At 39.5% G+C, this 27,231-nt stretch overlaps 1 protein-coding gene across 16 annotated transcripts in view; it reads right to left on the bottom strand.

Annotated features, from left to right (window-relative positions):
• RNF38 (ring finger protein 38) overlaps positions 1 to 27,231 on the bottom strand; it is a 118,764-nt gene that overhangs the window by 38,030 nt on the left and 53,503 nt on the right. For 3 of the 16 annotated variants that reach the window (XM_070375640.1, XM_070375644.1, XM_070375645.1), the window contains one exon: positions 5,551 to 5,700. The exons of 4 other annotated variants lie outside the window; for them this stretch is intronic. In XM_070375640.1, coding sequence (XP_070231741.1) covers positions 5,551 to 5,700 — 150 coding nt within the window. Of the gene's footprint in view, positions 1 to 1,135; positions 1,272 to 5,550; positions 5,701 to 12,261; positions 12,346 to 12,954; positions 13,297 to 13,466; positions 13,618 to 27,231 lie in introns of those variants that run through there. 9 more of the 16 variants (XM_070375647.1, XM_070375651.1, XM_070375653.1 and 6 more) reach the window with 9 other exon arrangements.

Raw genomic sequence — 27,231 nt, 5'->3', positions numbered from 1 at the left:
TTTCTGGTATACAGATAGCCGATATGTCAAAGAAGTTGCAGGCAGTGACAAAATTGCTCAAAATATCAATGATTTATACAGTGAAAAAGAGGTCCAATGCTAAACCCTAAGAAGCTCCAACATTTGATGTTGAGTAGCTGATGAAAGGAGCTACTTTAAGCCAGTGGAATGGAGTTTCAAGGAGTCAACTATTAGGTTGATGCAAAAGTAATTGCAGTTTTACAATGTTGCACTTTTCTGTTTGATATTGAGACACATTGTTAAATAAATGTGGTTATGTTATACATCTTTTTAATGTATATTTCTAAATATTTTGCTAATAACTTTTAACTTACTGTTTATATTTATTTCAGACTAGGGAAATGATGTTAGACAAAAAGCAAATTGGAGCGATTCTCTTATTCAAGTTCAAAATGGGTCTCAAAGCAGCAGAGACAATGCACAACATCAACACATTTGGCCCAGGAACTGCTAACGAACATACAGTGCAGTGGTGGTTCTTGTTCTGCAAAGGAGATGAGAGCCTTGACGATAATGAGCATAATGGAAGTTGGAAGTTGACAACGACCAATTCAGAGGATCATTGAAGCTGATTCTCTTACGACTACATGAGAAGTTGCCAAAGAACTCGACATCAACCATTCTACAGGTTTTGCAATTTGAAGCAAACTGGAAAGGTGAAAAGGCTTGGTAAGTGGGTGGTGCCTCATGAGCTGATCGAAAAATCAAAAATATCATTCTGAAGAGTCGTCTTCTCTTATTCTACACAACAACAACAAATCATTTCTCATCAGACTGTGATGTGTGACAGAAAGTGGATTTTATACGACCAAGAAGCTCCAAAGCACTTCCCAAAGCCAAACTTGCACCAAAAAAAGATCATGGTCAACGTTTGGTGGTCTGCTGCTGCTCTGATCCACATCTTTCTGAATCCTAGTGAAACTGTTACATTTGAGAAGTATGCTCAGCAAATCAGTGAGATGCACTGAAAACTGCAATGCCCGCAGCCAACACTGGTCAACAGAACGGGCCCAACTCTTCTCCACGACAACATCTGATCGCACATCTTACAAGTGATGCTTCAAAAGTTGAATGAATTGGGACTACGAAGCTTTGCCTCATCCACCATATTCACCTGACTTCTCGTCAACTGACTGCCACGTTCTTCAAGCATCTCAACATCTTTTTGCAGGGAAAATGCTCCCACAACCAGGAGGAAGTAGAAAATGCTTTCCAAGAGTCAGTCGAATCCCAAGGCACATATTTTTATGCTATGGGAATAAACAAACATTTTTTGTTGGCAAAAATCTGTTGATTGTAATGATTTCTATTTTCATCAATAAAGATGTGTTTGAGCCTAGTTACAATGATTTAAACTGACGGTCTGAAACCTCAAATACTTTTTCACCAACCTAATTAAGAGGTCATGTAGAATGAGGGCTGAAAAACAGCCACTGTATTTAAACAACATGGAACTCAATAACATGGAACTATTTTTGTACAATATGATTTAGTATCATTATGGCATATTTCCCTTTATGACAATTTTGGGAAAAGTTCCTGTGTTTCCTTTGTTAATTTTCCTTATGAATTTAAGGGTAACTGTAAAGTTCTAAAATAAAAATTTTCTTTTATTATTTTGGCTGAAATTTTTATTATGTCTATGAACTTGTTAAGAGAATAGACATTTTTACAATAATTAGTCTTCTCTTTCATAAACAATGTATTTATTTGTATAAATCAACAGATTTCAATCACCTAACTTCAGTAAATTTACAGATTAAAGTTGTTATCTAGTTGTATTAAAATGCACACCTGAGGAGAAAAGGGAACCTCTTACAGTATTGGTGGGACTCTAAGTTGGTATAGCCACTATAGAAAACAGTATTGAGTTTCCTCAGAAAACTAAAATTACCATACAATCCAGCAACTCTACTCTGAGGCATATATCCAGACAAAATTCTTAATTCAAAATGATACATTCACCCCTATGTTCATAGGAACACTGCAGACAATAGCTAAGATATGGAAACAACTTAAATGTCCACTGACAGATGAATGAATCAGGAAGATTTTATTTATTTATATATATATATATATATATAAAAATATTTAAATAAAATGGAATACTACTCAGATTAATAATAATAATGCCATATGCAGTAACATGGGTGCTACTAGAGATTACCATAATAAGTAAAGTCAGAGAAAGACAAATACCATATGATACCACTTATACGTGGAATCTAAAGTACGACACAAATGAACCTATCTACAAAACAGAAATAGATCCACGGGCACAGAGAACAGACTTGTGGTTGCCAAGGGGGAGAGGGCTGGAGGATGAAATGGGAGGCTGGGGTGAGCTGGTGTAAGTTTTTATATACAGAATGGATAAACAAGCTCCTACTATATAGCACAAAGGACTATATTCACTATCCTATGATAAACCATAATGGAAAAGGATATTAAAAATAACATATATATGTTAAATACACATACATACACACACACACATTTCTGAAATCAAGGGCTGTGCCACATCTGAAATTCAAGTTCTCCACAATGCACCTGACTTTTTAATAAAAGCATACAATCTTCACTCCCTCACTGAATTGGTTGGTAGTACAGTAACTGCTCATTTTACTTTTGTTGGATTTACTATGTCACTATGTTATTACTGCTTTACTATGTTAATTTCTGCTGTACAACAAAGTGAATCAGCTATATGTATACATATATCCCCTCCTTCTTGAACCTTCCTCCCACCCCGCCTCATCCCACCTCACAGAGCACAGAGTCAAGCTCCCTGTGCTATATGAAACTGCTAATTTTAAAACTGTAGGGGGTTGATGGCAAACAGATGTGATGGAATTTGGGGGGGGGGGTGGTACTGAAACTATCGTACCTTTATTGTATCAGTTCCACATCTGTATGCTTTTGTCAAAACTCACAGAGCTGTACGCAAAAAAGGTGAATTCCACTGTAATTATGCCTTAATTTTAATTTAAAAAATTACAAGAAACACCTTGATGCTAATTTTAAATATAGGCTTATTTTTATAGACATGTAAATGTGCTTCTTAAACCATTTTTGTAAAAAAAAAAAAAAAAAAATCAAAGCAAGAAAAACAAAACCATCATTTTTATAGAAATGTTCCAAAATATTGGTAATAGTTGATTTCTTAAGCTGGATGGTAGATTTTTAAAAATTATACATACATCTTCATACTTTACAACATGCATATGTGAAATATTTCATAATTTTAAAAATTAAAAAGCACGCAAAACTTGAAATATTTTGACTAGAAAAATGAGCAAAAAAAGAGCAGAGTATAAAGTAATAAACAAGGATAGTGATACAAACTCGGTTAAGTAGTGAAGATAAAGGACAAAAAAGATCAAAAATAGGATGAACTTTTTGTTCAAAGACTGATGGTTAAAAGCAAGGATCCAGGAGAGTGTCAACACTTGCCTTCACCTCTGTGACCATCCTACTTACTCGTCACATATCCAATTCCACGCTTGAAGCAAGAAAAGCCAATCATTTCTTTACTCCTAGAGAAGGCTATAGGAGAAATGAGTCCTCACAAAAGAGAATAGTTTCAGCTAAAATATGAAGTAGAGGGGGTGTTTTAGGGAAAAAAATGGAAAAGGTAAGGTGATTGTTTGGAATGGATGGAGTAAAAAGGGAAAGGAAAAGTAGAAAGAGTTGGGAGGGAAACAACTTGGAGCAAAGCTTCGAGCAAACAATGCATTAAGGCAGTGACTTTGAGGACAGGATACGGCTGCACAGGTTCTCCTTTTCATATGGCTACTAGGTTTTATAATGATGAGAACCATAACCGGAACTAGGAAATCACACTCAATTTTGGTGTCAGAATTAGTTGAAAGTACCTGACAGTATCTCAAAGGGGATGTGAGAAGGATTTACTTTACTTCATGTGGAACAGTGGTAGGGGTAATAACTGGACAAAGAAAATCTCTAGTCTCTCGTGGGAGCAAAGTACATTGAAGGCCTGATTTTTAAGTTAGAGCAAAGTAAAGTTTAAGTTAAATTAGGACTATAAATAAAAAAAAAATACCTTTCACTTTTCTGCTAACACTCAAGTGGAACTGGCTAACTTTTTGGTTTTATTTTCAAAACACGGGTTTTAATCTACTGCATTTGGCAGCTATTCTTTGAGTTAATGTTACCTTAATGCTTAAAGACTCAGAGGAAGTACAGAGAACACAGAAAGTGTCAAATAACTGTTTACTGGTGGCAGTAGTGAAGGTATGAAGTCAATTTCCTCATTAGTTACTACTAAAGATCAAGTTCTTGCCGCTAATGCTGTATTCAAAACAGCAGTCAATATGCCACGCAATTCAATAAACGATGTCTTTTAACATACAGTGAACTGTGTTTACAGAAATACCCATAAGGTGGTATGATAGAGATAAGAAATAGCTGAAGTTGGATTTGAGTCTCTATTCTGTCAATAAGTAGGTATGTAAATTGGGCATCTCAATGAGATTCTCTGAGGCTATTTCTTCATCTAGAAAACCATCCAGATGAACTTTATTACGATGGCTAAAAACAAAAGGAGACCACACATGCAAAGCAGAGAACTTGACACACAGTGTCAACAAGGAATAAAAGACTCAAGAGCCCCAGGTCACCTATACACCTTTCCTCACCTATATCAGCTTCTAAATCCTACCTCTCCAGTGTGTCATAAACACCTCTCTTTCGGGAGCAGTCTCCAGTCCCAACCTACCACTCCCACATGAACAGAAAATAAGCTGGCTCTATCCAGAAGTCCTAGCTTTGATTAGCAATTCTCACTACCTCAACATGGACAATTACATGTCTTGGCCCACAACCCTAGTATCCAGAAGCAATTCTGTAACTTAGTTTCCTTTCTGGTAATGATGACTTCTGTTACTGAATCTCGGAGAGTAATGGGTTTTACATACAGTAGTCAATGATTTCTGTGAGTACATCCTAGTAATCTTGTTAATAACTTAATGATAGTTTAAATCCATTTATACCTTAATTTGTTTTCATTTCATATGTAATGAAATTTTAAACACATTTACCCACAAATATCAAAAGTCACAGAAGGCAAGTTACCATATTTTCTCTCTGAAATGTGCATTACTATCGAAGTCTGTAGTGTGCATTACTATCAAAGCAGTGATGGCTTTAAAAAACATCTTACATGCTTCTATTTTTCTTTCTCTATACAATTTCACATATTCTGTAATGTCTTCTACTTTCCTACAGAACTTGACCTATTAGGACACATGATTAAGACCAAAAGATTAAAAAACAAGAATATTAAGTGGTCAAATAGTAACAGCAGCTCAAGAGAAGACAAACATTCTTCAGAAAAGCTGGCTGAGTAAGTTAAAGATGTCCTCTAAGAAGAATACTTATTTCCACAAACAACAGAAAATGAGAAGTAGGAAGATACTAAGAATGTTGGTTCAAGCCTTCCTAGAGACAACCTAGTACGTATCTTGTGACTTTCAGCCCTACGAAGGCAAAGGGTAAATATATAAGAACCTGGAAGAAAGCTTTGAAGTGAGCATCCTCTTGAACGGTAGTGTTCTGATCACTTGGGAGGAGAGGGAACAGGCTCTGAAGTCTCACCCTTTCACAAATCACCTTGTTAGGATGGCCAGGTAGAGGTGCTGAATTGGCCCCGGGAGATATCTGGGAAAAAGAGGGAGAAGAAAAGGATAGTTCATGGCTAGCTGCACCAATGTGGAGAATCATGCCTATGAAGGACAGTCTGGATTTTCTAGGTATTTGATGATTTTGTTAGCAGAGCACAAGAAATAAAAAATTAATCTTAAACATCGAAACAAACATAAGGAAGACAAAGACTGCCTCTGGCAATGGATCTCTCATAAAAACTTTCTTTAAAGGCAAAACAGCACTGCTCAAGAATGCAAAGTCCTTCCAATGTTTCCCATGTAGTACCTATCTATATCTTTCTTGCTGGCATTAATTCTGAAATCTTAAATGACAGATAAGATTTCATGTCAAGAAAACTGGAAGTAAAAATCACTTAAGTACAGAAAGATTAGTCTCCACCTGGCTATGATTAATTTTTCATTCTGTTTTTCAGTTCACCTTCCAAATTATCAGGCAAGGGAAGAGAGATTTTAGAACATCTATGGCCAAATTTCTATAGTGATCACAGGTATAAAAAACAAGATTTATATTTTGGAGACCTCAGCTCTATTCAACACAAACCTAGGAATCTACTTAATAAAGGACAAGATCATAAGACTCAAAGTAAATGCCTGCATGTTTTAAATGCTTGACTAGACTGTGAGTTAATGCCCTAAACTCATATGTAAATATACTTGATCTGTAGCATTTTTGATCAGACATGAGTATCACCATTCCACGGTGCTGTGCAGTGAATTGCCCTTTGGGATTAAGGTCTGTGGACCTGCTTGCCCCTAAAGGACCAGGTGCTTTAAGGCTGTCTTGTTTTTTCGTTTCATTGCTGCAGTCATTCCCTTACACATAAATGTCTATCCTGTAACAGGCACTAAACAAAAACACAGTCATGATTTTCTACCTTCAAGAAGTATATGCAATAAAAAGAAAAGCAAATCACCATACAGTATAAAAAAGTACCTTTCTGTAGTAATGGTCCATACTGGTGCTATGGAGAGGTAATTGGTAAGAAACAATGTTGTCAAGAAACTACAAAATGATCAGCATAACTGGTCAGTAAGGAAGTAGCCAGAGAGAGACAGATCATAAAGTGGCAGGCTAATTATACGAATAATGCTGCTATAATAAACTTTGTTAGCCCCTTTAGAAATTTTTCTTTCTGGCTTGATATGAGCCTGATCAACAGATAACTAGGCCTGTTAAGAAAATAACTACTTCCAAAGACCTTCCTAGAACTGAAGGCAATAATTTTAGAATTTATTAGTACTGCTCCACAAAATGCTCTGGACATGAACTAAAGCTCACCTCTGTACTATAAACATGCATGTGTTAATGTCCTTTACCATTGTGATGAAGCAGGAATGACTGAATCAAGGAATATCTACTGACTGCCTCCTATAAGCAAAGATTTATGTTAGAAAAGAAAACAAGAATTCCACCCTCAAGGAGCTTATTCTTGTTTAAAAAAAAAAAAAATAGAGGTAGGAGCCATGGGTATATCTGAGGGCAGGAGTAAGAAAATATTTCATAGGAACAAGTATTTTTCACATTCCTGACTCCATTTAATCTAAGGAGTGCTTTTACCACTTTAAAGTAATTCTCTCTCAAAATGGCCTGTTCCTTTATGCAGGCTTCATGTTCTTTCTACAAGTTTATAATGTGCACAATAAGTACATCTGAAGAGTGTTTTAATAAGGTGACATAAAATCAACTATCACACTTAAGCAGTCTTACAAACTTAAAAAGTGTGAGCAGCACTCTTACAAACTGCTAGTACAAAAGCTGGCTGGGAAAACAAATTTCAGTAATACATAAAAAGCTGACAAACCCTGGTCCTTGCAGACATAGGGGAGAGGGGTAAGGGGAGAGAAAAGGAGACAGAAGGGAAGAGGGAATTCTAAGATGGCCTCCAAGATTCCCACCTCTGGTGCGTACCTCCAACCCTGCGTGGTATGTGGGGAGGACTGTAAACATAGTGAATTTCATTCCCCTGTATAATATATACAGGGGAACGCGTATAATTGCGTTCAATTATATGACCTAAATTATACAAACCCCTTCACAGAGGTGAAAGGATTTTCGGATGTAATTAAGATTTCTTATGAATTTTAAGTTAATCAAAGGGGAGGTTATCCTGGGTAGGCCTGAGTTAATCCGAGAAAGCTCTCAAAAGAGAAGTTGAGCACTTCCTAAAGAGATTCTCCTGCAAACCCTACAGACGAAGTTGCTATGTTCTGAGAAGGCATGTGAATGGTAGAGACCTGAGGGCAGCTAGAATCTAAAAGTGGTTATCAGTTGATAGCTAAGATCAAGATCCCCTCAAATAAAACGGGGCCCTCAGTCCTATAATCACAAGAACCACATTATAACAACAATGAGCTTGGAAGAGGACATTAAGTCCCTAATAAAATCAGAGCCCAGCCAAAAAAGACCCTGACAGAGGCTCTAGAGCTAACCCATACCAGGACTTTGATCCACAGAAACTGTAAGGTAACAAGATTTGCTTTATGCTACTAAACTTGTGGCAATTTGTTACACACAATAGAAAACTAGCACAACAAACATGTACATAACTGACTGAAAACTCGGTACCATACTCAAGCAAAGTTTCTTCTCCAGAATTCTAGAGAAAAATTCTGTATTAATTTGACTATGAAAGACATAAACTAAAACTTAAAAAAAAAAAAAAAAAAACCTAAGCAATACAGCAGTTTTTAAAACCTCAATTCGGTAATAGTAAACTTCATGCCAGGAATCAAACTTGGCTTTCTCATCTTTACATGGTACAAGTTAGGGTTAACCAACTTGCTTGCTTAAAGTCAAACATAAATACCAAAGCCATAATTTGAAGCCAAGTGTATCCGGTTCTAAGACTCAGACTCAACCCACTAAACCACCCACTAAATAGAATTTTTAAAGTAACATTCTTCTTTGTAATCTATCTAGTTGGATTAATAACTAGCAACTATTCCACAATGCCTATTTACTTAAAGCTATTTTAAGTACTTAAAAATTAATGTTTCCTTGGAAATTGTTTCTGACTTCTACTACTTCCCTAACTCTCCCTCAGTTAAAATTAGTCAGGTTACACAGTATCTGAAAATCAATACAGTTCTATTTTCCCCTAACATACCAACTAACTGCCAAGCATTACAAAGACACGGTAACTTCAGCCTTCTCTCAGGATGCAACTGTATTTTAGAAGTCCTGCCATGAAACATCCCTGAGATGGGACTGAGCCTGTAACTCCACACACTTTGCATTTTTAATGTTACATATAACAATATGACTAGTTCATCCAGCATAACTGTTTCCTGTTTTAAAAGACTGAAATTTCAAAAAACACTTTAACCTTTTAAGCAACAACACATTACTATTTTAAGGTCATCTTCTATTTAATGTGGCCTTTCCCCGGCCTGGTAGCCATACTACCAACAACTTAACCTCAGTGTTAAGAGAGTGTACTATTATTATCATCACTGTGGTAAATTGCAGTAGTTATTGTATTAAAAATAACACAGGACTTAGGTCTACATAATCCCAGAATCAGCTTCCTCCAAAATCACTTACAAAAAAAAAAAGCTACCATGGATGTTTATGTTGGTTGATTACTGTGCTAGAAGCTTACTAAGTATGACTCCTTTAAAACTAACAAAATCCCGTATGGTATTTTTTTTTTTAATTGGAAGATAACTGCTTTACAATATTGTGTTGGCTTCTGCCCATACAACAATGTGAATCAGCCATAGGCAAAAATCACTTCTGGTGACAACTTCCTTCTTCATTTACATCTTTCTCATAAAAGTAGAGAACATACAAGTGTATGATGACCTCTAGGCCAGTATAAAATAATGTGTACTTTCCACAAAATAAATTGCTCAAAAGGCCAAACCTTCTCCAAAATGGTAACAATACGCTCCAGAAAAAAAAAACAAAAACACTGTTCACTGTTACAAATTGCATACCAACTGCTCAAAGGCAGTAAAATCATAGGCTAACAGGAAAAAGGAAAGAACAAAACATGATGAGTTAGGTGCTTGGTTGTTGACTCCAACAAGTCCCTTACTCCTTTTGGTCAAAGTCTGGGTACCTAAAAAATGAAGAGGTCAAATCCAAATTACACAAAAATCCAAATATTCTCACTGCTTCCACGATGGCAAATGTTAATCTCCTGGAAAGTAATCAGGGAGATTTTGTTAACAGTTCAAATCATTGATCTTTCATCTGATAAATTCTCAGGTTATATTCCAAATACGAGAAAAGTCATATGCATAAATATGTTCATCACATCAAAGCAACAATTTCAAAGGGAACTAGAAGTAACCTAAACATTTAACAAGTAAGTATTTGTTAAGTCAGTTTATGGTATGTGTTATTATACAGTTGTCAAACCATTTAAGAATTGGTACTACTTACCTGAGAAGGATCATTACTTTCCAGCACTGGGATACTTTCAAAAAAAAAAATAAATTATTATTTCCATTCTTGAGTTAGGGCAACGACAAATTGGATCCATGTCTTTGGGGGAGCAGAGCAAAATCAGGGTTGGTGAAATAGCTGAAAGGCTCCACCCTTCTTTCTCACCCCTCAGTCACACAAATCAATGGGGAGGGGTGAAGAAGGTGCAGCTAAGGCAGTCTCTAACCACTGCATGTACTGAACCCGTGAACATGAACGCTAGGAAGAGTAAGAGTTATGCATTCTACTAGTAAGTATTTCTTTCGTTCACTTTCACAATCCAGGATTTGCCAGCACAAGGATTATTCTCCCCTTAAGCAAGTGTTTCTAAACCATTTTACTTAAGCTGGTAACCTCAAAGTTGTTGTTGATTTGTAAATTGTTCTAAACCATCTCTTCAAGATTTATTTCTAAGAATTATATGGATTTGGAAAATACCTAAACCAGGAACAGTCCAAATCAGTAAAAACTTACACACATAAACATTTGAAAAGATGAAGTGTGACTGAGCTCTTCATAAATCTTACTAAATAAAAGTAATAATTCAAATATTTATTGCATATCTATCATATGCTAGGTACTATGAAAACAAAAAGATTCTTGCCCTCAAAGAGATTCAGTCTAGTGAGGGGCAAATTCAACAGACATAAACGAGGGTAATAGGGTCCCCTAACTTGGAAGAAGGAAAAGTGTTCAGATACTTTAAAAAGGAACATGAAATGACATTAGAGCTGGGGGAAAGACAAGGCTGTGTATAGGGCCCCTCTTTGTCTACTTGCTCCAATTTCTTACTTGATTATTATTATAGAGTTCAAGCATTTGCCTGATCTCCAGATAGACAATGTGATGGTAAGAATTTCACATTTGTTGAACAAATGAACTAGACTACAACTACAGAGTTCAAATGTGTGTTTACAATCTATATACTCTGTCCAGAGAATAAGCAAGCTATGATTTAACCAAGACAACATGAAAATGGATGTCTGATATATGTGGTTAGTAGAAAAACAACTAGAAACTAGTCAGTAGACCTAGACACTACACAACAATCACAGGCCTAATTAAGAGCTATCTTACCAGCAAAATGAATTACAAAATGGTGGTGGCTTAAACAAAACTGGGGCAGCATAGAGAGAAAGAGATGGAATACACTGGAAGTAGAAGGCAAAGATCAATCATCTTCCCATACAGATCAATTATTTCAGAGACTTTTATCTGAAGATTTCTCACTCATACTTCTCACTCTCAGCCTTGCAAGGAAACATAAAAAAATGAGCACAAATAAAAACAGGCTAGTGATGTAACTAAGCCTCATCCAAAGCAGTTGGCAGAGACACAATAGGCCTACACTTCACATTATGATGCTAACATATTCAAGTATATCTAACTGTGTCACCCTCTGTCCATCCACTCTTCCTCAAAAATCAGGTTACTTCAGTATAGAAAATCCTCAATATTTATTCAAATTAATAACTTCCAACTTAGTTTAACTATAAAAATAGAATGAGTATATGAAATTCAACAAGTACAGGAACACTACCTTTCAGAGTCACAGAAGGTATCAGAAGTGGAAGGACCACAGAGATCATTTAAATCCAACTCATATTTTACAGATAAGAACCTGAGGCCCACACGGCTAATTTGCGGCAAAATTTATTCAACTACAGCTTCTAAAGGCCACCAAGTCTTTTAAAAACAAGCCTTAAAAGAAAATTATAGATATCAACTTAAAACTGAACCCCTATAATTAACAGATTCAAGGCTCAATAGGTCTTCAAAAAGTCAAATATATTACACGAATACTTTTACGAGCGAGCAAGAGCTGGATACAATTTCTACTTAAAAATCCACTTAATCTTTTTATTACAAGTACATGCCTGCTGCAATGCCAATGATCTGATCCCTATATTTGGTCTTGTATTGTTACTTCTGTAGGAAGCCCCAGATTTCTTCCTAATGGAAGACAGAAACAATTTTAATTTGATCCCAACTGTCTCTGCTGCTGCTGCTAAGTCGCTTTGATTTCTTAAAAATTGAGAGAATGGATTAAAAAAAAAATTTAAGCCCAGTTACCAAGGCTGGGAGCTATTTAAAGGAAATCTGAGATAATTGTGTTAACAGTACCTGCAATCAAGGCCAAACAGGATCCAAAAAGTCTTGCAATTTTAAGGTAATAAACCATTGTGAATGAGCTGCATACACTTAAATCTTCGTGTGTTAAGTGCGCCTCGTAAGAAATCAGAAAAGGCAATTAAAGATTACATTTTGTTTCTATTTACGGTGGAAGATTAACACACCCAACTTAATACATCATTTTTGCAGCACAAATAAAAAGCAAGGTCTTACAAGTCCTACACACGCAAATGAAAACTTTATTCTCTTTATCCCTCAACAATTTCAAAAACTCTAGGCTCAAAACCAACCTCTTTCATTCCTCAGCCCTGAAAGGAGAACTTCCATCCCCTAGAACAAAACGCAGCCTGTTCAGAAACCCGCGGCTGCAGAAGGACGCGAGAGAGGACCCTTCAGACCGGGTTCTGCGTTCTCCTAAGTGACATCATTTCACCTGCGCCTGGGCAAACAGGGAGGGAGTAAAAGAGCTAGGCCATCACCAGACAGCGGTGGGCTGGCGCTCCCTCGGGCTGTGCCCGCACCTCCTCGTCGCTGCCCGGGGAACAAAGAGCGCCGGGCGGCCCGGCCGCGCCCCGCTGAACACCAAGCAACCACATCTCTAGCACGGCCCCGCAGGCTTCTAACCGCCCGAGGCTCGGTCAGTCCCGCCCTCGTGCGGGAATCAACGGCTGCGGCAGCCAGTACCTGCGAGGGGAGGCTCCGCCCTGCGGGGCTACTCCCGCGGCTCCTCGCTGGGCCGCCGCCTCCTATTGTGACCGCTCGCCCAGCCAGCGGCCAGCTCGCCAGATCTTCCGTTCCCGGGCCTTCTCAACCCCGGAACCCGAACTCCGACCCAGGCGCTATCACGGCGCTTCCTTCCTCCCGGCACCATCACACGGGCCGCGCCAGAAAACTACGGCTGCACGCCAGAGCTGACAGAGTCGGCTAACGCCTCGGGGGCTCCATCCTCTCCGCCCCCGCGCCCTAACCGCCCGGGCCGCCGCACGGCCCCGCACCGCTGCACGAGGGGCCCCGCCCCACCGCGCCCCGCCCCGGTGCTCGAAGACAGGACTCGCCACGCGCCGGCGCAATACGCTCCGCTGCGCGCGCAGGCGACGCCCCCCGACTCCAGGCCGCAAGATGGGCGAGCACGCGGCCCTCCTACTCTCGGCTCTCGATCGCCCACCTGCCCACTCCGACCCCTCCCAGGAACGAACCTAGCGAGCCCAGGGTGCGAGACCGCCAGACGCTCCGCCCCTCTCCCCCTCGGCTGGTCTCTGCGCGCGGAGACTCTTTTGTTTCCACCCTCGGGGAGGGGGCGGGGCGGGCTGCGCGCGTCCCGGCGCGCGACTCGGACTAGTTCCGGCAACAGAGCCGTCGCGCAGCGCCCCTGCGCAGCCCCGCCCCGTCCCGCCCCCCGCGCACAGAAAGGCCGCCGCTACGCTGGGCAGCCGGCGGGCCGAGCCTCCCAATTCGTGCACATCTCTCCCAGAATGTTGTTGCAAGTGCGTGCCTAGCGCCTCCAAAACTTAGCCATCAAATAGTACCTGACTTCATTCAGATTCCAAATACAGTGTATGTATCCATGTGGCCTAAATGTTAGGAATTTTTATTGATGTAGAGGCAGGTGATCTGTCCGGGTGTCTTTGTCCAATGTATCTCTGGAGAGGCAGTCAACCCTAATTTGTCCTACTGTAAGGCTCAATTAAACCTGACATTGTGCTGAGAACAGGAAATGAGACAGGTACGGAGACAGAAGCTGGCATGGTGCCTGTCCTGATACTCACATTCAAGATCTAAAAGAGGATGTAATATCTTCTATAAAGCGCAGTAAATACAAGGACAAAATAGTTTAAGTGATATCGAAGTAAAGAGGGAGGTCAAGGGGACATCATCAAAGAAGCGGGTTTTAAGTAGATAGGAATTATATGTCTTCAAGGATGGAGACCATATTTCAGGCCAATCATCAAAAAAAAACCCCAAGTTCTAGTTCTTTTGGCATTACTCAAACCAGTCTCCAGCCTGCTCTGGGCCAAAGCTGCTTCCGATAGAAAATTAGGGAACCAGACTAAAATGATGTTCCAGGATCCTCTGAACCTCTATGTATGAATAACACAAAATGGTAATTATTTGAATACATTTGTCTCCCGTGTCAGACTCAGCGATCAGACTGTTCTGACTATAACCCTGAAGTCCAAACCTACAGCATGTAACACAGCAGCAGGTGCTTAGCAACTGCTGAACTCAAAGTTCCAGCAATCACATCACAGGCTTTTACAACTCCTAACAAAGAGAAGCTAGAATGAGATAATAGGCCCCCATGAACGTCCCCTCCCGTAGCCCCACACCCCTATTATGTAGCCCTGTTATCTAGCCACTCTTCCCCCTCAAAGCCCTCTCTGCCAGTCTTCCAAAGCAAGCAACTTTGGAGATGTTTACATCAAAACTTTTAAGGTCCCCGCCTCTCATTTCATAATACAGACGCATAAATTCCAACCACACCTTTAGGTGCATCCAATGTAATCCACTTCTAACCCCTGTCTCCTGCTGTGGATTCACCTGGCATTACAGATCTTCCAATAGAATCTGTCATACAAGCTTCCTTACATAATACAGACCACCCCGAAACAGCTTTTCTTGTTTAACTGTATACAGGTATGCAAGGAGAGGGGGAAGTACAGGAAGAAAAAAAAAAGGAGGGGGGGAACAGGGAGGGAAATTACCATCTGGAAGTTGCCCAATTGTAAGGTAAGAGTCAGGTTCCTCAAGTGTTGAATCTCGGTGGCAAAAACCTATTACAGTCCTCCAGGGTTCCTAATCCTTAAATTTATATGCATTTCCCCTGGCCTTCAGCCAATCCTTTGTCAGGCAAACTCTTGAAAACCCTTCTTAAATGGTTGAGATCTTACTTAACTGGAGTGTGAGGACTTGATCTAAGAAGTCTGTCCACTGGTAAACAATGCTCCCACACCTCAAGGTTGAATAGTTTGAAATTTATACTGCAATTTTTTTTCTAACTGATTTTCTAAACCAGAAAACACCCAATGAGTGGGTTAAGTTTTAAGGTGGGCCACTGACCACCTAGTGTGGTGGGGAGTAAATTATACTGGAGCAGTTGCTCATCCCTAGTCCACCTAAAATTTTTCTTGGAGTCTGCACAAAAAGGTCGGGAACCTTGTTGGAGAGGTGTCCAATGGATTTTTCTGCAATGATAGAAATGTTCAACATCTGCAGCAGCATCCAAAAGGTAGCCATTATCTACATATACATGGCTACTGAATGAAGACTTGAAATGGGGCTAGTGCAACTAATGAATTAATTCTCATTCTAGCTTCCCAGGATTGTATAAACAGCCGCATGTGGCTGGGGAACAGTAGAGCACTTGCAGGAAAAGTAGTTGCTTGTAGTAATTAAGCGCTTTTTGAGAATTCTGACTCCAAGACTGCCCTTTAAAATTGGTTTTTAAAAAAACTGGTTTTCACGACAGAAGTGAAAACCGTAAATAACTACTAAAAACTTCTTCCTGGGTTATCTAGGTCATTTAAATCCCCTCAACTTCTAAAACAAAAAATATACCAATATATGTTGCTTACCAAAGAGGAAAATACTGCAGTTACTTCAAATGTGTGTGGTCATTGGTCTACCCTGGTGTCCTACCATTCTAGTACATGGAAATAACTGCTGAGAATTTTTTATTGGGCTTTCCCTTGTGGCTCAGCTGGTAAAGAATCCACCTGCCATGCAGAGATCGCTCTGGGTTGGGAAGATCCCCTGGAAAAGAGAAAGGCTACCCACTCCAATATTCTGGCCTGGAGAATTCCATGGATTGTATAGTCCATGGGGTCACAAAGAGTAGGACACGACTGAGCAATTTTCACTTTCACATTGATCTCGAGATGAATCAGGTGGTATTGACATCTTTATAATATTAAATCTTCAAACTGTAAGTAAGATGCATCATTTATTTACCTGCTGCCGCTAAGTCACTTCAGTCGTGTCCGACTCTGTGCAACCCCATAGACGGCAGCCCACCAGGCTCCCCCGTCCCTGGGATTCTCCAGGCAAGAACACTGGAGTGGGTTGCCATTTCCTTCTCCAGAGTTGTTAATTTTTTCAATAATGCTTCACAGTTTTCTGGAAAGATCTTGCACATTTGTTCTTGGGTTTATTCTAAGTTTTATACATAATTATTAATTCTAACAGTTTTCTTAATTTTTTTGTGTTTCCTACACATATACTCCCATTGGCACAAAATAACCATTCAATTTCTATCTTTCCAACGCGTTTTCCTCTTATCCTGTCTCACTGCACTGGCTAGGACTCCCAGTACAATGCTAAATAGATACAGTGAGAGCATGCATTGTTGTCTTATTCCAAAACTGGAAAGCTTCCAACATTTCACCTTTAGGTATGATGTTGGCAGTAGGTTTTTGGTAGATCCCTTTAGCAAATCAAGGGAGGTTTATTTTATTTTAAATTTGTTAAAAGTTTACCATAAAATGGATATTTAATTTTATGAAAATTTTCTGTATCTATTAGATAATCACAGAATTTCTGTTGCTGGGTGAATTACATTGCTTTTTGGAGGTTAAACCAATTTTACATTCCTATGAAACCATCATCATATTGTGCTACTCTTTTTCTACACTGTTGGATTTGGTTTGCTAATATTTTGCTTACAATCTTTACATCTGTTTTCTTAAGTGAGATTAGCTGTTACTTTTCGTCTTTGTAACATCTTTATCAAGTCTTGTCACAGATATTATGCTGGCCTCGGAAAATGAATCCTGGAGTATTCTTTTTCTGTTCTCTACAAGAGTTTCTGTAAGATTGGTGATGTGCCTTCTTTAAATGTTTGGTAGAATATGCTTGTTAGCCAATTGAACTTGGAAATTATATTTCTTTAGTAATTATGAATTTCTCATCAGATTTTCTGCCTTTTCCTTAATTCTTTTGTTGTTTGTTTTTTAGCCACCCTGCAGCATTCAGGATCTTAGTTCTTCAACCAGGGATCCAATCCATGATTCCTGGATTGGAAATGTGGAATCTTAACCACTGGACGACCAGAAGTCCCTTTTCCTTATTCCAACAAAAGAAAACCACTATAATCTTAGAATATATATAAGGAAGATCTCATTCTGAAACTCATAGGCAACAAGAGAAAAAAACATAAATTTGGATTACTTCAAAATAAAAACATCAGTGCAACAAGAGTGAAAAGGGAACCTATGGAATAGGAGAAAATATTTTCAAGTCATATCTGATAACAGATTAATATCCAGAATATATAAAGAACTATAGGTAGCGCTAGTGGTAAAGAACCTGCTGCCAGTGCAGGAGACATAACAGAGGTAGGTTTGATCCCTGGGTTGGGAAGATCCCGTGGAGGAGGGCATGGCAACCCACTCCAGAGTTCTCGCCTGGAGAATCCCATGGACAGAGGAGCCTGGCAGGCTACAGTCCATAGGGTTGCAGAGTTGGACAAGACTGAAGCGATTTAACACACAAGCATACACACATAAAGAACTACAACCAAGCAAAAACCAAAACCTGATTATAAAATTGGCAAAGGATTGAAATAGACATTTTTTCAAAGATGTTCAAATGTCCAATAAGCACTAGAAAATATGTTCAACATCACTAGTCAGGAGAAAAATGCAAATCAAAACCACAGTGAGATACTACCTCACACTCATTAGGAGGCTACCATTAAACAAAAAAACAAAAATAGAAAAAAAAAGTGTTGACAAGGATGTCAACAAACAGGAATCCTTGTACACTCTTGGTGGGAACGTAAAATGGTGCACTCCCTTCAGGAAACAGAATAGTGGTTCGCCAAAACATTAAAAATGGGAGAAAAGATCCAACAATTCCACTCTAGGCATATACCTCCAAGAGCTGAAAACAGAGTCTAAAAGAGGTTTCTGAAAACCTAGGGTCCTAGCAGCATTATTCACAATAGCCAAAACGTGGAAGTAACCCAAGAAACCATCCATGGATGAATAAAAAAAATGCTATACACATACAGTGGAATATTATTCAGCCTTTAAAAGGAAGGAAGTTCTGAAGCTACAGCATGGATGAACGTTGGCAACATTATGCTGAGTCAGTCACAAAAAGACTACTACTATATGACTTCACCTGTATTAGGTACATAGAGCACTCAGATTAAGAGACAAAGTAGAAGAGTGATTGCCAGAGCTTGGGAGAAGAGTAAGGTATTGTGTAATGAATAGAGTTTTCATTTTGCAATGTAAAAGAGTTCTAGGGATTGGCTGCACAATGTGAATGTACTTAACACTGCTGAGCTGTACACCTAAATGAATGGTTAAGAAGGTAAATTTTGTGTTGCAGATTTTACAATTTTTAAAAATTCTTATCACAGCAGCAAAAGGGATACTGTAAAAGAATATATAATGTCACTCCTTCGCTTAAAACCTTCCAAAGGCTTCCCATATAGGCAGAATAAAATCTAAACTTCTTTCCCTGGCTTACCAAGATCCACTCAATTTCGTCTATACCTACCCCTTCAACCTCATCTCAACCACTTGTACCCTCATGCACCTTGCTGGAGCACATCAGCTCTCCTTCTGTTTGTTTCTATCAGGGCTTTTACACTAGCTGTTTCCTCTCCTTAGAATGTTCTATGGCCAAGTTTTTCTCGATTTGTTCTTTTCCATCTGTCAGATCTTAGCCTAAGGGTCACCTTCTTAAAGGCCTTCCCTAATTAAAAGACGCTTACTCCTTGGAAGGAAAGTTATGACCAACCTAGATAGCATATTCAAAAGCAGAGAAACATGCCATATGCCATTCAAAAGCTTTTGAATGGCATATGGCATGTCAATGTATGCCAACAAAGGTCCGTCTAGTCAAGGCTATGGTTTTTCCTGTGGTCATGTATGGATGTGAGAGTTGGATTGTGAAGAAGGCTGAGCACCAAAGAATTGATGCTTTTAAACTGTGGTGTTGCAGAAGACTCTTGAGAGTCCCTTGGACTGCAAGGAGATCCAACCAGTCCATTCTGAAGGAGATCAGCCCTGGGATTTCTTTGGAAGGAATGATGCTGAAGCTGAAACTCCAGTATTTTGGCCACCTCATGCGAAGAGTTGACTCATTGGAAAAGACTCTAATGCTGGGAGAGATTGGGGGCAGGAGGAGAAGGGGATGACAGAGGATGACATGGCTGGATGGCATCACTGACTCGATGGATGTGAGTCTGAGTGAACTCCGGGAGTTGGTGATGGACAGGGAGGCCTGGCGTGCTGCGATTCACGGGGTCGCAAAGAGTCGGACACGACTGAGCGACTGAACTGAACTGAATACCTAACTAAGAGTAGCCAACTGCTCAACTAATTGCACAGTACTTTAGAGTATCTGATTATTTACTTGTTTACATATACGGTTCATTTTCTGCTCCTTCCACAAAGAGCACCCTATGAAGAAGGACCTTCTTTGTCAGTCTTTTCACCATGATACTCTGTTGATGCAGGTATGCCTGGCATAGAGTAGGCACTTATAAATGTTTGCTAAATGAATAAACAGAGTTCTCCCAAAAGAACGCACTGGTCATAGCAAACACCTTCTTCCAACAACACAAGGGAAGACTCTACACATGGACATCACCAGATGGTCAACACCGAAATCAGACTGATTATATTCTTTGTAGCCAAAGATGGAGAAGCTCTATACAGTCAGCAAATACAAGACTGGGAGCTGACTGTGGCTCAGATCATCAACTCCTTATTGCCAAATTCAGACTTAAATTGAAGAAAGTGGGGAAAACCACTAGACCATTCAGCTATGACCTAAATCAAATCCCTTATAACTATACAGTGGAAGTGAAAAATAGATTTAAGGGACTAGATCTGATAGAGTGCCTGATGAACTATGGACAGAGGTTCATGACATTGTACAGGAGACAGGGAATAAGACCATCCCCAAGAAAAAGAAATGCAAAAAGGCAAAATGGCTGTCTGAGGAGCCCTTACCAATAGCTGTGAAAAGGAGAGAGGCGAAAGGCAAAGGAGAAAAGGAAAGATAGACCCATTTGAATGCAGAGTTCCAAAGAATAGCAAAGAGAGATAAGAAAGCCTTCTTCAGCAATCAATGCAAAGAAATAGAGGAAAACAATAGAATGGGAAAGACTACAGATCTCTTCAAAAAAACTAGAGATACCAAGGGAACATTTCATGCAAAGATGGGCCCAATAAAGGACAGAAATGGTATGGACCTAACAAGCAGAAGATATTAAGAAGATGTGGCGAGAATACACAGAAAAACTGTACAAAAAAGATCTTCACGACCCAGATAATCACGAACGTGTGATCACTCACACTCACCTAGAGCTGGACATCCTGGAATGTGAAGTCAGGTGGGCCTTAGGAAGCATCACTATAAACAAAACTAGTGGAGGTGATGGAATTCCAATTGAGCTGCTTCAAATCCTGAAAGATGATGCTGTGAAAGTGCTGCACTCAATATGCCAGCAAACTTGGAAAACTCAGCAGTGGCCACAGGACTGGAAAAGGTCAGTTTTCATTCCAATCCCAAAGAAAGGCAATGCCAAAGAATGCTCAAACTACCGCACAATTGCACTCATCTCACATGCTAGTAAAGTAATACTCAAAATTCTCCAAGCCAGGCTTCAGCAATACGTGAACTTCCAGATGTTCAAGCTGGTTTTAGAAAAGGCAGAGGAACCAGAGATCAAATTACCAAAATCTGCTGGATCATCGAAAAAACAAGAGAGTTCCAGAAAAACATCTATTTCTGCTTTATTGACTATGCCAAAGCCTTTGACTGTGTGGATCACAATAAACTGGAAAATTCTGAAAGAGATGGGAATACCAGACCACCTGACCTGCCTCTTGAGAAACCTGTATGCAGGTCAGGAAGCAACAGTTAGAACTGGAAGTGGAACAACACATTGGTTCCAAATAGGAAAAGGAGTACGTCAAGGCTGTATATTGTCACCCTGCTTATTTAACTTATATGCAGAGTACATCATGAGAAATGCTGGGCTGGAGGAAGCACAAGCTGGAATCAAGATTGATGGGAGAAATATCAATAACCTCAGATATGCAGATGATACCACCCTTATGGCAGAAAGTGAAGAAGAACTAAAGAGAGCCTCCTGATGAAAGTCAAAGAGAAGAGTGAAAAAGTTGGCTTAAAACTCAACATTCAGAAAACTAAGATCATGGCATCTAGTCCCATCACTTCATGGGAAATAGATGGGGAAACAGTGGAAACAGTGTCAGACTTTATCTTTCTGGGCTCCAAAATCACTGCGGATGGTGATTTTAGCCATGAAATTAAAAGACACTTGCTCCTTGGAAGGAAAGTTATGACCAACCTAGACAGCACATTACTTTGCCAACAAAGGTCCGTCTAGTCAAGACTATGGTTTTTCCAGCAGTCAGGTATGGATGTGAGAGTTGGACTGTAAAGAAAGCTGAGCACCAAAGAAGTGATGCTTTTGAACTGTGGTGTTGGAGAAGACTCTTGAGAGTCCCTTGGACTGCAAGGAGATCCAACCAGTACATCCTAAAGGAGATCAGTCCTGGATGTTCATTGGAGGGACTGATGTTGAAGCTGAAACTCTGATACTTTGGCCACCTGATGCGGAGAGCTGACTCATTTGAAAAGACCCTGATGCTGGGAAAGATTGAGGGCTGGAGGAGAAGGGGATGACAGAGGATGAGATGGTTGGATGGCATCACCGACACAATGGACATGGGTTTGGGCAGACTCCGGGAGTTGGTGATGGACAGGGAGGCCTGGCGTGCTGTGGTTCATAGGGTCGCAAGGAGTCGGACACAACTCAGCGACTGAACTAAACTGAATAAATGCACAATTTTTAAAAAATGACCTAAAGCTCCACAGTTAAAGACAAGTTAAATAAATTACCATGTATCCTTATAGTGCAACATTATGCAGCTAACTGATGTTTCATGTGTATATAATGTGCAGATTATACTTTTCAAGAGGACCATAAGTTCTCCCATCCTTCATTCTCTCATTATGTAGACATTCTTCCCCAGTGGTGGGATTGATGCTCCCTCCTTTTAAATTTGGGCAGGCCTGTGACTATGGTGGAAGCGAAGCTTTATGACTTCTGAAGTTAGGCATAAGGGGCCATATAGCACCTGCCTGTTTCTATTGGTCACTCCTGGAATCAAGCTGCCATACTGTGAGGAAGCCCATGCTACCTACAGGTGCTCATGCTGAGGACCCCAGCTTAAGTCCCACCTAACAATCAGCATCAACCATCAGACATGTGAGTGAAGACACTGAGATGACTCCAGCCTTAGCCACCATCTGACAGCAAATGCATGAGAAATTCCGAGCAAGAGCCACCTAGCTGAGCACAGAAAACCCAAGAACCATGGAAGAAACTAAGAGATATGCTTTGCACCACTAAGTTTTCGGGTAATTAATTACACAACCATAGATAATCAGTGCAATTTAGTTTTACTGTAACTGTGCAAAGAATGCAAAGAAAAATTTAAAGGAAAAAAAAGCATGTTAAGAGTGTTATCTACTGAAAGATGGTGTATCTACTTATAACAATCTATTTCTATTTCCCTAATAAACACGTGTAACTATATAATACGGGGCACAGGGAGATTTGGTTTTGTTTTTCTCTCTTTTGTTTTAAAGCACAAGGGGCAAGAACAATAAAAAGACTTTTAACTGACGTTTTTTAACTGACCAGAGAAGATTTAAGAATGGCCAATAAACATATAAAAAGATGCTCAGCATACTTAGTCACTAGAGAAATGAAAATTAAAACCACAATGAGATGGTACTTCATACTCACTACAGTGGCTGTAGTTTAAAAGACAATCAGGAAAAAGAAGTATCGGCAAGTATGTGGAGAAACTGGAACCCTCAGGCATTTGTTGGAATGCAAAATGGTACAGCTACTTTGGAAGAGTTTGACAGCTCCTCAAAATGTTAAAATCATGTAAAAACAAAAACATACTTACAGGCAAATGTTCATAAAAGTGGTATTCATAATAACCAAAACATAGAAACAAATATCCACTAACTAGGGAACTGACAGACAAAATGTGCTAGCTCCACACAACGGAATATTACTTACCCATAAAAAGGAATGAAGTACTGATTCATGCTACAACACAGACAAACCATGAAATCACCATGCTAAGTAAAAGAAGCCAGACACAAAAGGCCACATTTTTTTGTAATTCTATTGATATGGAATGTGCAGAACAGGCAAATCCAGAGACAGAAAGATTAGTGGTTGCCAGGAGCTGAGGGGAAGGAATAATGGGGAGTGACTGCTAAAGGGTATGGGTTTCTTGGGGGGTGATGATGATAAGTGTTCTAAAATTAGATGGTGGAGATAGAGGAACAACTCTTTGAATATACTAAAAAACCACTGTTTGCAAAGATGAAAAATACTCTATACAAATATTACTTTAAAAAATCCTGTTAATACTAAAATTCCAATTGCTGTAAACTTCTGGGGAGAGGGATTGAACGTAGTGCTGCGTATATTTTTTTTAATCACTATGTAGTTAAAAAAAAAAACTGAATATTTAAAAGATAAAAGGAAGTGTACAGTCATGGAAGAAAAACCAACAGCACATCTCCCACCTTTCTGAAAGCGGTGTGTGTAGGATGACCATACACAAATCGGATTGGTGCCTTCTTCCGTGACCAAAGGACTGAAGGCCAGCACAAGGAAGCTTTGTCCAGAAAGGACTTCTGCTCTGACCAGCCATTTACATACATGCAGTTTTGAAAGAACTCTCCCATTTCCTTCTCTCAAATGGCCAGCTTTCCCAGACATATTGCCAGGCCACTCAGGAAGAGTATACCATTGAGGCTACAAATTAATTCCTCTCACCTGAAGTCTCCTCTTATCAGACTATTCAATGTTTTACCTCATCCTCAGGACAGACCTATTCCCCCATGCCGGTCTTGTTCTCACTGTGAAGATGACTACTTAATTCCAAGTATCTCAAGTACATTAGCTGAGTTAGGTTAATTTCAATACCTAAGTGAAACATAAATATGCTATCTCAATCACATATTTCCCCTATTCTTTATACTTTTAAAGTACTTTGTCATAACTATCACATTTGACCAGTGCAATACAGCAACACACAATGTGAGGTTTCTTACAAAGAAGCACAGGTTTCTGAGTATGAAGCAGGGCTGTCAGGTTAGAGAGGCCTGGAGTAACAAACAGTCAGGAATCCTTTTGGATGTCAAAAGAGCTGGACAAGAAAAAACCGACAGGCCAAAACTGCCTGCCGACTGACTTAGTGCACTGTGGTTCTCCAGGGCCTTCACTAGAAGATACGTTTTTCTCTGAGCCTGTCAGAGTTGAGTATGTAAAGCAACATTAGGAATAGATTTCTTCAGTTGGTCAAATACAGACTCTGGAATTAAGGAGCTTGGGTTTGAATCCCTGTTTACTACTTACTAACTGGGTAATCTTGGGCAAATTAGTTAATCCGTCTCACATTCCTCACCTACAAATGGGAATAAAACAATCCCTATTTCAAAGAGTGTTTGGAAGGCAATCTTCTCCCAATACACACCTATATCCCTTATCTGATTTATTATTCTTCATAACACAAATGAACTAACAGTACCTTTAATTATGTTTTGCCATCTTCCTAACCATTTACAAAGAAAGTAAGCTCCTTAAAAGTAAGGATTCCTGTCTGTTTTGTTCACTATACTTGTCTCCAATGCCTAAAACAATGCTTAAATTTATAGTAGGTACTCAAATATATAATTGATGTTTGCTACTTGGAAATTATGGGATATGACATTATAAATGAATATAAAAATATTCCTAAAGGGCTTTGTGTGAATTGCTATGCCCAATATAAACTGAACATGAAAGTATGTAACTCACAGTATTCAACAGTAAACCTCAGAGCTGCAATCAGCTCCTGCCAGCACTGCCAAGCTGATGTACAGCAGCAGAGAAACTTAAGCTGGAAAACAAGCTCAATCATGGAATTCAAGGGCTTGCCACTTGCGAGGCTATAGAAGGGATATACAACAAATGGCCCTTTTACTCCTTGGTTTCACCTCCATCACACATCCGTTAGTTAAAATTCAGACAACTTTTAAAAACATCAACTTTTGTTCCCAAATCTGAGAAATGAACCATGCCTGAAAGTTAAGTGAGAATAGTAAGCATCAGTGTGTTTTGAAAATGTGTTCAGAAATAACCAATTATTTTACATGGCTTGTATCAGGGATAGAAGAACTGATCTAGCCCCAACACTCCAGGGTAACTCCCTGGAATGGAGTCTTTTCTCCACTGGGATCACAGCTTCCAAGTTTATTTTAAAAACAGGGTTGAGTTAGCTGTGCTCTATAATCCTGTCAATTTTCAGAGAGAGAGAGAAAAGAACATATAATCCAGGTGGCATGTATCAGGGAGCAGGTTTCACTGCTGCTTTACAAAACCAATACCCATTTATTATAGAAAGAAAGAAGTCAGAAACTGCTACAAACATAGTGATCTGATTCTTATCCTATCTACCACTCTCCTTCCCAGAATGATGTCTAATGATCCTATTCAAAGCTGCAATCCGTACCATCCAATTCTGGGTGGTCCTCATCCCACTTATTCTGCTGTACATTTTCTTCAATCCACTGTGCTTACTGTAACATACTGTACAACATATTACGTTTATTTTGTCTGCCCCTCCCCACTCAGACTGCACATTCACGAAAAAACAGCAATCTTTATTTGTTTTGTATCCTGATGTATTCCCTAAGTGCCTAGAAACATAGCTGCCAATCAACAAATATTATTTGCTGACTGAATCAGTTGAATAAATTATAAATATATTCAAGAGACCCTAATCCATTCTCTCCATTTCCCTCTGGGAGACAACCATAAATATACACGTGGTAGGCAGGAAAGAGAGGAGAGCAAAGCAGTTTCTGACAGTTCTTTGATAGGCTGATCAAGTGACAAAATCCCTCAAATTTCTCTTCCCTTTCCCCATGTATTTCAGGAGAGACCTCTCATCCTAAAAGCACAAAATCAGTCATACAAAGGTTCAGAAATTAGGAAGAAAATCATTTTAAAGTAGATAAAAAATATGTGGCAGAGGTGGACAGAAATCTCATCTCTAGACTCTAAAGCTGGCTTCTCCACTATAAGGGAAAATGGATAGAGGCATATTATACTGAGTAGGCGAAAGAAAATTTAACCCCCACACATCTTTACAATTATGTAACACAACAGCTCGTAGTATTACTGACCTAAAGTGATTTTGCCTTTTGTCTCTATCATTGGTCTTATTTCCAGATGCTTATTTCTAAAATCTGCAGTATACTACATTTTAGGGAGCTAACTATATAGTCTAGAAGTCTCTTTCAGTGGCTTGCTTCTGAAAGAAGTTAAAAGTTAAGCCCATGCCTCTGGATTACTATCATAAGAGAGAATCTGGAATACTAAAAGTGTACCACTCTCTCCATAAACAGACCAAAATCTGACTGAGCAAAGCTCATAGAGAGATCAACACACAGAACAAAGGCCATTTGGAAAATCCCAATGTTCAACCAACTTCTTGATCAAGCTCCAACAGGATGAGGGAGGAGGATCTTGATTAAAACAGCAGAGAAAAACATCACTTGGATTGGTCTGCCTGGGAAACTACCAAGGGAGCGATACATTCCTGTACACAAGACACAGGAAATGGGAGGGAAACCACTGGAAACTGATGATGGAAAAGACTGAATTTAAGCCCTTCCAATATCAGCAGCCAGAGGTTCCAAACACCAAGCCCACGTTAGTATTCACTTCAAGGCCTGGGCCGTCACGGGTGCTCGTGAGTACTGAAAAGCGCCCAAAGATCAGTTTCTTTAGAGATAAAAGAACAGAAGCAAAATACCAAAAGACTGGACCTGATTTAAAAAACAAAACAAGCCTAAAGAAGGTTTTTTTGGCATGAATCAGACAGGTTCCATTCT

The sequence above is a fragment of the Bos mutus genome, chromosome 8 (assembly GCF_027580195.1).
Source record: "Bos mutus isolate GX-2022 chromosome 8, NWIPB_WYAK_1.1, whole genome shotgun sequence".
Lineage (NCBI taxonomy): Eukaryota > Metazoa > Chordata > Mammalia > Artiodactyla > Bovidae > Bos > Bos mutus.
The sequence above is the reverse complement of the archived record's forward strand: the minus strand, read 5'-3'. Positions and strand labels throughout refer to the sequence as shown.